The sequence below is a fragment of the Mytilus edulis genome, chromosome 2, assembly GCF_963676685.1.
Source record: "Mytilus edulis chromosome 2, xbMytEdul2.2, whole genome shotgun sequence".
NCBI lineage: Eukaryota > Metazoa > Mollusca > Bivalvia > Mytilida > Mytilidae > Mytilus > Mytilus edulis.
In genome coordinates this window covers 2,597,555-2,610,149 of record NC_092345.1, presented here as the reverse complement: position 1 = coordinate 2,610,149, position 12,595 = coordinate 2,597,555, and the positions used below count along the sequence as shown (strand labels likewise).

At 30.2% G+C, this 12,595-nt stretch overlaps 1 protein-coding gene across 1 annotated transcript; it reads right to left on the bottom strand.

The window, feature by feature from the left end:
• Positions 1 to 11,662: 11,662 nt before the first annotated feature.
• On the bottom strand, positions 11,663 to 12,070 carry LOC139510404 (uncharacterized). The gene has a single exon (XM_071296987.1). The coding sequence runs from the start codon at positions 12,068 to 12,070 to the stop codon at positions 11,663 to 11,665; it is 408 nt and encodes a 135-aa protein (XP_071153088.1).
• Between the last annotated feature and the right edge of the window lie 525 nt (positions 12,071 to 12,595).

Genomic DNA, 12,595 nt, shown 5'->3' with positions numbered 1-12,595 from the left:
AAACGCTGGGTTGAACCTAGTGTAGTGGCTAAACCAGATGTTAAGTTTTGTAACCTCTAACTTGAATGCATTCCGTATAGTCCCATTATATTGACATTTTTTAAGGAATGACTGTAATATTTTTTTTCTATCTATGAAGAAATAACATCAACATCAAACAACACACTGAATAACTCGTGTAGCGGATGATTTTAAAGAGTGCACCACTATTTTTATGTTATTTCGAATAGACAGAACAATTTTACAGTCATTTCTTATAATTTTATTCTAAAATTCATTTTAAAGCGGAGTAAACCATGAAAAAAGTTGATGTCGTCACGGTCATATGACAAAATTATGTCTATGAGCTGATAAACAAAACAACATCAGCCAATCGGAATACGCGTTACATCCAAAATTAAATTATAGTGTGATCAACATATAAAGACATATTTGGTTAACTTGAGAATGATAGGGAGTCAGCAGTAAAATCTTGGTAAGCACACACCACCAATATACAACACAAACGACTTAAAAAAATCGAAAGAAGCATTCAATTAAACTGAACAAGGCGGCAATAACAACAAATCAGTAGTTTCTTGTACGGTATAGTAAATCATAATGACATATACATCTTTATGGAATTCCTTACCTTTGAAATTACATTGGAGTTTGGTATTTTTGTAAGGTCTTAAAAAATGTAATTTTACAAAAAAAAACAAAAAAAACGAAATTACAAGACATTTAATACAGAAAATCCAATCTCAAATGGCATAATCAAAATCTTAAACACATTAAACAAATCAAAACAGCAGTTATATTCATGACTTGATACAGTCATTCCTTCCTTAAAAAAGTGGATCTCCCTGGTTATACAGCTAGCTAAGACAATAACAATCAAAACCAAGGAGTAAACAAAAACTCACAAAACCAAACGACATTTACTTTAACAGTGATACATAATAAATAAGTAACAACAAGAACTCCACTAAAAGCCGGGAGTGAAATCAGGTGCTCCGGAAGGGTAAGCATTTCCTGCACCGTATACGGCACCCGTCGTGTTATTTCTGTGTCCAGTTCGTTAATGATGGAAGGTTATTAAGACTTAGGAAGAATATAAGATATGAAACCTCTAGCTTATATGATAGTTGCATAGAATTTCATTATATTGGTTCTAATGTGTGAACAAATCGAAGACATAAAAGTCAGATTTGTCGAAAATTTGGGAACAGTACTCAATATTGTTTTATAATCTTTATAATCCCAAAAACAAACTTTTTCAAAAAAGAAAAACAAAATAACGCACTCAAACTCTATAGGTAAAGACTTAATACACTTTCCCAATAAGGTATTCATTAAGTATAATTCAAATGCAGGTGTATATAGAATTATTAGACAATTTATAATCTTTTCTTTGTTCTCTTATAAAGGAACACCGTGCATAATGTACTGTAGGAACGGATACAGGAAAAACCACAGAAATAAAAGTTTAGAAAGAATTTTGTTCATTAGGGACAAAATCAGTCATTAGTTTTCCATCCTTAGCTTACCAAAATAACATAATTTGTTGAACTTGGACTTTTTAAAACAAATTGTAGCATTCAAATCCTGCCAATTCAAACAATTGGTGAGTTAATACGTAGCAAACGGTACAATATACGGAGATTAATAGTCAACTATAACAACCATTAATACTACCGGTTCAGCATCTACAATAATATTCATGCGCACAAAACGTGTTGATTTATAACCTTTATCAAGAACATATTCAAGATAATAAAAAACGAAAAGTCAAAACAGTAACATTTAAAAGCTAGTTAAATGTCAAACGATGAATGTTTGTATTTTACTAATATTTAGGTCTTGAAAGCAGATGGTTCCAGTCTATTGACTTATGAAACTGTGATACTATTTTATTTTTTGTTTAATTTAATCCTGGTATCTATGATTAGTTTATTTTCCTTATCAACTCCACAAATAATACACGATGATATAGAAGTATAGAATTTATTTGTCTTAATGAATATCACTTTTACTGTTTAGTCTGTTTTAATTGATATTCATTTGACTCGGATCGGTACTTGCGTTGTGTAATTGTTCTATAATTATAATTCTCGCATCCTTGTCTTTCATTTTTGCTAATGTGCTTTGTTTATATGCCTTTTTGGTGTTTCTATGATACATATGACATGGCTTTGGATTCATACATTCCGTTATTGTGCTATTGTAAAACATTTTTGTATTCTTGTCTTTCATTTTTTACTTACTTGCTTTGCCTATATGCCTTATTATGATTCTTTGATACATACATGGAGTAGATCTGTACTTAAACATTCTGTCATTTTGGTATTGCCCTATGGTAAATGTGTGTATTCTTGTCTTTTATATTTGGTTCACATGCCATTTTTTGCCTCTTTGATACATACTTGTTTATTTTTATAGTGATTAAGATTACAACACGATGTTGACTGCTGTTCCCCTATTTTATGATATTTTTTATCTATTATGTCTATTTGTTTTGTTCACACATCGTTGTCAATATAATGGAATTCGATGCAAATCATGGAAGTAAGAAGTTTTGCTAGATTTAAAACCAAGTTTAATCCATCATTGTGAAAGAAAATGCCTTATCAAGAAAGGAATATGACAGTTGTTAACAATTGTGTCCTTTTTTAATTTTCCTTAGGAGTTCATTCTTTTTGTGATTTTCCTTTTCTAAATCTCAATCGATTCGTTCGTAAAAAAACCAACTAGAATAAACAGTACCAATTGTATCACACCAGATGAGAATTTCGGCACATACTGCATCGAGAGAAAAAATATTTGAAATTCCAAAATGTTATACATTTGTTGAAGTGTGGATCATAGTAAAAAAGAATCAAAGTGTATCAAAATCAGTATTTTTACACAGTAATAATATCTAGCAGGGTAGCAATGTGCCACAAACACCGTGAGTTAATTCTAGGTAGCGTAACACAATCATATAATTCATATAAGACTTTTTAAGACAATTTGTAGTATGCAGATCCTGCCAATACAAACAATTAAAATATGTTTAACGTCTATTCTTTGTTTTCATTTACCATTCTAGATTTATATATTTATTTCAACATGTTGATGACGTTGCAGTGATATTAAATTAGACAGTTCTGCATTCAAATGACAGTTCAATATCTATTGATTCGAACGTAATAACACTTAAATAAACAGTACCTATTGTATCGAACCGTATGCGCATTTCGAAAAGTAATGCCTCTTCAGGGTCCAGTATATCCGGTTTACAAAATAAAACTGAGCGCCACACATCTACTATTAAAGTATAACAATGGAACACCAACAAAACTGAAGTGCAACAAAAACAAATGTCAATATACATTCAATGCGTTTGAGAGATTGTTATTTCATGGTTGGAAAATTTTGGCTAGCATTTGACTAAACTGAACTTAGTTACGGTAGCCAAATGTTAGTTTTGAGAGGAAGAATACTTGTTGTCCAGGTACAATTATGAAACATTATTGTAAATGAGAATTCGTTGATCGCTTCAATATATTTGTTAAAAATAAAACCCTGACAAAAAATTGCAAATCTTTAAATTTTCTATTTGTATTTTTTTTATTATAAAAATTGAATAGTTTTATCTTCTTTTATATGTCTATGGTAAAGGTTATCTGGAATAGTACGACATATCCGTTCAATGAGAGACTGATAGAACGTTATTGACTTGAATTTTGTATAACAATTTTATACATCCTTGGCAATCAAATACTTGCCTTTGAGAGTTCATAATGAAGGTCAATTCAGAAAAGCGCTTCAGACACACTAAATTTATAAATTTTGTTTTTTTTTGTTAATCAGATAAATCTGACCAGGATTTTAAGTTTGCTGGTGATAGTCAACAGTCATCATTACTTGAAGAACTCAAACTGGGAATACCTCAAAAACGAAACATTTGAAAGAACAATAGACATTAGAACCTTACGAAAAACGTTGTAATACTGTCAATTATGACATCCCAACCTTAGCATAATTACAAAACGTGAGGAAATTGGAGTCAAAGTCAATTTTCATGATATGAATCCTGCCTATTCGTTGGTGATGCTACTTAACGGATTACACCTTATGTCAGCTGATATTCAGTAGGCAACCTTAAGTGTTGTAAAACACGAAGATTATTACATCTCATCTGTGAATACAAAACGTGTTTCCTATTTAACCTTCATTTATAAAATACCAAAGGGACATTTAAAAAAGCATTTAAAAGAATACTCTTGTTAAAATGTCAAACAAAGAACGATTTTTATTTTAAATCTATTAATGCCTCTAAAGCAAATGGCTTCGGGCTAATGACGTACAATACTGAATATTTTCAGCTCATACAGTAATTACAATTTGTACATAGGTTTCAATGACCATTTTAGCATCATATATATTTATTTTCTCATATAAGTGACGTGTTGCAAGGACATTTAATTTCTGTTATCCAATACCAACCGATCAGTACGTAAATAGTAACTTGGCCGTTTACTTACTAGTGATGAAGGTTTCAACGCATAGAATTATTAAACCTGTTGTTTTCAATCTTTTACATCACTAGGTCGATTCCTCTGCCGGGGGACTATCAGTCCCCGAGGGTATTATCAGCTCAATAGACTTTAGATGAATTTGGCTATTTATTTTAGGTGTTTTTGTCATATAGCTCTACAACGGGTTCGGTACTTATACATCTTTGGATTTCAAATGTTTGTCTTTGAGCGTTCCGGATGAACGTAAATCTAGAAAAGCGCTTCGGACGTATATAATTATAAAACGTGTTGTTTTCAATTTTTTTCAATATATTGTGTGAATACCCTTTATTTATAAAAAATATATATTTTTGATTTGGTAGTTTCAGTTTATTAGTATAAAATAATGCGTCAAAGGTAAATTTACAAAGATGTCTTGGTATGGTAGAGGTTTTTGTTTAACGCGTACAATCCCATGTAATTGTTCACATCCTGTCCTTTGATAACAAATGAAAACTGTGCTAATTGATAGTCATACCAAATTTCCTTGTATTCATAATTTTACGATTTTTATAAGCATTGATTTAGAACTCATACATGTATTATTGTTCAAATGTAAATATGTGAAGATCTATACTGTGTATTAGCTACCAAACTACACAAATAAAATTCACAATTAATTTCGTGTCCTCTTCGCTTCTAGTTTATACTTCACTTTACAATTTAGCCAAACAGAAGTTTTAAATTCAATATAAAACGAAAATGAAAATGTTGTATGGCTGACATCTAAAGGTTCGAAGATGGTTTATGAAGTCTTACAACTAAATACTTGGATGTAGACTTGATGATTCGTCTGGGAGAATATGTTTGATAGATCAGTTGTAATTTTGAACTACATTTCAGTAACTACCAGTACCTTTTTTGCATCTATTATGTGATATTGCTTCTATTTTAGTTGTTTTCTCCTCATACTCATATGTTTAGTCTTGAATTACAGATTTTTACAGCCTGTTCTTATATGTGCTGTAAACATTGAGAAGTTTTGGTCGTCAATGCTTTTAACCTCCTGTGTACTCTGTGGGGCTTTTTAACATTCGATTGTCAAATATCAGTCTTTTTAAGTAAAAATTCGCTGTAATACAAAAGTACATTTCTAGTACCGCTGATCATATTTGTTTGACATATCTGTCCAGGGTAGGTGAACCTTGAGCGCTCACAAATATATCTAACCCGGCGACATATGGAGACTGTATGTCAATGGTTGTCAATGGTTTGTGGCTGTCATATTTTTGTTCATATATTGTATTCTTATAAAAGGACGAAAAATACCAAAGAGACGGGAAAACTTATAAATCGAAAATACACTGACAACCCCATGGCCAAAACTGAAAACGACAAACAGACAACAATAGCACACACAACATAGAAAACTAAAGAATAAGCAATTGTATTGTTATGAGTTAGTCGTAAGTTTTTCTCGTTTTTATCATTTCATCTTTTTCATGTCCAAATCTGTTTTTCTATATTAAATGCAAATGCCTGAATGAATAAAAATTAACTCTGTGCTGGAACTGTGTCAGAGTGAAAATGAGAATCATTCGATTATAATTTTGAGAGTGCCGAGATCCCATATCAAACCTGAACAGAACAATCCTACCATAATGGACCATACACAGATGCGAAGTTAGGAAGTATATTTTACAATAGACTGTTGTGTTTTAATTTACTCTATACTAGTGATACATGAGCGTTATCATTATGATAGATTGATACTGTTAGACTATAGACGTGACAAAATATATTAAAGGGGCACTAGCTGTCAAATTTATGGTCACTCCAATTCTCATAGTTGATTTATAACAATGTAAAACATTTATCCAAACTATCAAAAGTCTAACATAAACAGTTTACAGAGCATGGGGTAGATAATATATAGGTTTGTTTCGTGTGTATTTTAGTCCAGACGCCATCTAATTAACTATCGATTTGACCTCAGATGACCATATAAGCGATGTAAACATCAATAAAGATATGAATAGATTAAACCAACACGTGCAATTGAATTTTTATAGGTCTGTTTGATTTTATTTTATAGATTAAAAATAGATGTTTCTCATTGTTTTTAACCGTATAAGAATGATTTTATGTGCATCGAATTAGTAATCAAATGATTTACCGTAGTTTCACTTTCATTGTTAACATTCTTTTTCTTTAAATAACTAGTACACGTACAATGCATGCGTTGTCAATCTCTAGCTAGGAGCTAAATTGAAGTTCACATGTATATGGATTTAAAGAGGTGGACTCATTCACTTGCAAGTGAATAACTAATTATTAATGTTTCTTTGCGTAATTTGACAAAATTGAACTTTTTTGGCTGCAAAAAGCGAATTGTTATTTCACTATTTCACTTTCATTATTGATTGAACAAAATAAAATCAAACTTTAGACTTTTTATATATCTCGTAGCTAGTGTCCCTTTAATTGTGTAGGCCGGAGAACATGAGGTCAGAAAAGGACAAAAGAATGAAAAGATAGAGAGCATTATAACTAAAAGGACCTAAACAAAACATTTGACATTTGTCAGAGGGAGTTACGATCTTAGTTCATTTCAATTATATAAATTTATGAACCTTGAATTTAAGGTGGTACATAACACTACAGGGAGATAACTCTGTAAAATCAGCTAAACGTTTTAACTACGTTATGTTGTTAAGGGAATATTAAGCTTCTAAATGATCAAAATTAGTATTTGTCAAACTGCTATATAACCAGTGTAATTTTTCTAAAAAAAAACGGTTGGTTCAAAGTATTTGAAATTTTTATATTTTTGTCAAAGGCACAAAGTATATACTTTGTTAAAATTTTATTAAATTTAAACGAGCAAAATTAATTTTAGTAAAAGTGTTGGATCCCACCTTAAAGAATTTTATCATTGGAATCCTGCTTATATCTATGCATAAGTTAACATACTTTGTAAGCGGATTATTTCTTCTTGGACTGATAGCTCACGACCATTAGAGGTTAATTAAATGCGTATTATGATGTTCGTGCCCATAAGTGGTTCTTTCATAATATGTATCAGATATCAAAGCGTTCAAAGCCCAACAGATAAATCGTTGCTAATTATTTTTTCTTCCAGACTTCAGTTTTAAGAACCTTTGACAAACATTTCATCAGATTTATCATAGCTCGATAACCTTGGTCACGAAACACAAAAACAAAGCAAGCCTTAGTACATCTTATTTGATTTAAGCATTGATGCTCACGGTTGTCGAGCCTTTATTTATGTATAAATACTTGCAAAAGCGGGAAAATAAGTAGCATTTAACATTTTCGGCTTCAAAAAAGTTGGTATCTGATAAATTATTGAGATGACCATTACGGTTAGGGAAGGATTTGCGCCTTCGGGAAAGTTAACTCCTCCACATTCTGTATGTGAATGTCCAAAGTCAGGAGCATGTAACTGAGTGGTTTGTGTTTGTTGCTCTGAAATGTATCGTTCATTGTTTTGTACATAAATTAGGTCGTTAGATAATTTGTATATTTGTTTTAAATTTGTCTTGTTAGATCCTTATATAGCTGACTTTGCGGTATGGGTTTATTTTGAAGGCCGTACATTGACCTATAATCGTAAATTTTTGTTTCACTTTGGTCTGTTGAAGTGAGTTGTCTGATTGACATTCGTCCCACATCTTCTTTTAATGTAGTAGGAGATGCTTAACCTTTCGGCACTTTCTGTATCAATCCTTATGAAGTGTAAACAATTTTCTAAGTTAACTTGGTTTGTATCTTCTCTTTCGATTTAAATGATTTGAACATCGCTTAACTACTGTCTTTATTATTTAATGATTAGTAGAAATTGATAAAAACCTACACAGAAACGATATCACATGATAAATACAAACGCTCCCTTAACCTGTAAAAAATTGAAAATAACACGTTTAATAATTTCTTGAGTCCGAAGCGCTTTTCTGGATTTACCTTCATCAGGAACGCCCAAAACCAAACATTTGAAATCCGATGATGAATAAGTACCGAAAATCGTTGAAGAGCTATATGTCAAAAATACCTAAGATTTATAGCCAAATTCATATAAAGCCAGTTTTGCCTGAGGGAGTTGAAACCTTAGAATCTTAATAATTTCAAAATTTATAAACGAACAATTTTAGTAAAGTTTTGTTAAATCGTGTCAGTACCGAAGCACTGACTACTGAAATATAACTTGATTTCAATGAAACTGTTGATGTTAACTTTTCCTTTTATTTTTGGGGCCAAAGATATACTCATTTTATATGTATCTTTGCTTTATATTCAAAATAGACGCGAAGTAGGATTAAACATGCTTTTTCATTAATAGATACTACAAATGACCAACCAATCTTATTCTTTTAAGCTGCGAAAACCAATTTTAAAATGTTGTCCGCATTGAGTTAAAAAAAACTTTCAACAGACTGTAACAAATTGATTTTTTTTTATCAACGACTGATACAAACAATACATAAACACATTAAAGATCTCTGAGGTATTATCAAATTGGCGGCAAATGATCGCATACATTCTACTTACGTTGCCACCTTTTTTCATTTAAAAAAATTAAAAAATAACAAGGATTTCCTAAGATTTTTAAAAATTGCTTCAAAGACAATATGATATAATGATTAATCAACAGAAAAGTAATAGTTAGCTTACAAACATTTTTGATAGCACAGCATTGATAAAACTAATGGATTTAAAATATCTGACAGAAAATTTATAAACAAAGTAGTAAACAGCATTTTATCGGAGAAATTTCGCAATTGAATATTATTTAATATTTAAGACATGTTTATATATATATTGATCTTTTTCTTGGTTAATCAAAGAAAGAAATGTGAGATTTTTTTTTTCAATAAAAAAGAAATTCATAATTTATTTATATAAGAATAAATTTAATAAATTTATAGCAATTCAATATCCTACTTATTAACAGATATATCCAATTTGAAAATGCCATTTGTTTGACGTACATATTATAATTGTTATCTAAAAATGTGAATAAAACGATATTTTTATTTTGGTATATATAAATTAAACCTTTTTTTTTACCAAAATAAGCACGAAATTTACTAACGTATAATGAGTTTATCAACCGCCAAAACCATTATTTAACGGCAGTTACAACAACACAATGACTAGATATGTTATGTGTTGATTTGTTGTTTACTTTTACTTTTTCTTGATGGAATTTGATGTTTATGTCACACTTAATTAACATTTGTTAAATCATGAGTACTTTTGTAAACTCTGTTTTAATTTTGACATATTACAAACACTTACACTTTGACACGATAACGATTTATATTCTTCTTGTGAGAGTTAGAATATCCAAATGGTATATGATGCCTAACTTTTACCACATCCGTTAATAAGTACAAGAAGTCGTGAACAAAAAAACTGTATATTCAGAAATTCATAAAGTTATTTTTCTTATATATGTAAATAATAAAAGGCAAAAGAATTCGAAAATTTCTGGTTTTTTTCCATTATTGTGACAAGTATCATTTTTAAGCACCAATCCTAATTTTATATTTTTTCCCCTGGTTTTAGATTTTTTCGTGGAATTCTTGTTTTTGATTTTAGACATATACTTGTACTTGTACATGTACATGTACGACAGTTAAGAAAAAAATTAAAACAATTACATAACTAATTTCTTAAAATAAAATCAACGGTACCAATTTTGTTGCACCAGAACTTATTTTAGTAATAGATTTTTATAAAAAAAAAAAAAATACTTCATTAAAAAGGGGAGAAAAAAACGCATAGATCGAAAATAAACTGACAACGCCATGACTAAGAAAGAAAAAAAGACAAACAGACATATAATAGTACACAAGTCATAACATAGAAAACTAGAGACTAATCAACATGAACCCCACCGAAAATTGGGGTGATCACAGTTGCTCTAGAAGCGTAAGCAGATCCTGCTCCACATGTGGCAACCGTCATGTTGCTCATGTAAATACAAACCCTGTAAATAGTCTTATTCGGTAGGTCACATTCATTAAAACGGAATGGGATTGTAGTTACGACATAAGGACCATATCCGATATCATCTGTGAAACATATAGTCAATAACGGTCAACCAACTCGTGATGGCGTCAGTAAAATTTACGGAGGGATGATTTCAATCTTACCATTTCGAACTCTTGGTTAAACAGCTTTCATGTGAACAGTAACCCTCTATCAAGGAATCCATGATAGGAAATACAAGCCCGGGAATATTGTTTTAATTGGGAGATATATACTCCGTATGCAGGCGCTGCTGGAATGTTGCTACATTAAAAATGGAAAATTCCCAATTGTGAAGCTGAAATTATCTCCTTTTTTTGTTGTAAAGTTTGTTTTCAACCGACACTCATTGTTCGTTTCTAGATGTAAGTCAATATATATGGTAAATAACTGTATCTTATAAATTTATATAAAAAAATATAACCTACATATATTCAATTTAGAAATATCATAATAAATATACTATATTTGTCCGACGAACATTATAAGAAAATTAATATTTGAAAATGACACAAACTAATGAATCATTTTTATTTTCGTATATCTATTTTACTTTTGTTCATCAAATCCGCAAGAAATGTGCTAACGAATCATGAATATATAAGTCCAAAACCATTATTTTTCAAAAATTAAACATCACACTGACAAGATATGTTAGGAGTTGTTTTCAGGTTTCTCTGACTTTATCATGGCGAAATGTGATGTTTATGGCACACTTTGGTCTCCTTTGTTTACATCATGAACTTTTGTAAACTGCATTTTAATTTTGACATAATATAAACACTTACACTTTGACACAATAACACTTGTGAGAGTTATAATATGGCTTTGGAATCTTCCGCTACACTTTTACCACATCCATCAATAAATATAAGAAGCTGTGTACCAACTATCTGTAAATTAAAATAATCAAACCTTTATTTTTCTGATATCAAAATATTAAAAGGAGTAGAATTCGATAATTACTTCTGTTTATTATATGACAGTATTATTTGAAGGAAGGATTTCTAAAATGTATAACATTTGATTTTCTTAAAATTACTTTTAAGCTATTATGATTACACCATAAATTTAAAACATCTAATAATTTTTGTAAATCCTCAGCATTTTCTGCTAATAAAACTATGTCATCGGCATACAGCAAGATAGATACACAAAATTTCACCATCAATATTAATACCAATGTCTAACAACTTTATATCATCAATTAAATCATTAATAAATGTATTAAACATTACTGTTGACAATACACAGCCTTGTTTTAAACCAGTATTTACATTGAACCATTCAGTCATGTTACCATTTAATCTGACACTGCATTCTACATTAGAATAAATAGCCTTTAAAGCATACATAAATTTTGTACTAACACCCAGTTTTCCTAATTTATTAAATAACAAAACTCTATCAATAGAATCGTAAGCTTTCTTAAAATCAATGACAGATACAAAATTTGACAGCTTACATTTTTTTCTAGTTTCAATAACAGATGTTAACGTACTGATATGATCTATTTCTACCTTTAATAAACCCATTTTGTTCATCATTTATTATATCCCTTTTGTCTAACCACTCAGTTAACCTTTTATTTAAAACGCCACAATAAAGTTTATATGCACAAGGTGCTAAGGTAATACCTCTATATGATAATGGATCTCTAGGATCCGTAGTTGAACATTTAGGTATAGGAGTAATAATACCTTTATTCCACATATTTGGAACTTTGTCAAATTTAAAACAAATATTAAACAATTTAGTTAAAGTAAAAATAACTGCATAATTTTTGCATAATTCTGCCTGAATACAATTTACACCTGGGCTTTTCCCATTTATGCTGCCATTGTTACCTTTTAAACTTCACCAAAATATGTATAATCATCTAAATCATTACAAACAATATCATTCTTTACAATTAAATTTTCAACACCAAAATTCTTGTTGTTATCTGGATCGGAATTCAACAAACCATGAAAACTGTCTTTCCATTTTTGTAACACATCGTCCATGTTATTTGTAACAGATCCATCACTTCGCAACACCTCATTTGGAATTTGCAATTG

Coding starts and splice junctions, on each gene's coding strand:
- LOC139510404 (XM_071296987.1), bottom strand. CDS start 12,070: ATGGGTTTATTAAAGGTAGAAATAGATCATATCAGTACGTTAACATCT.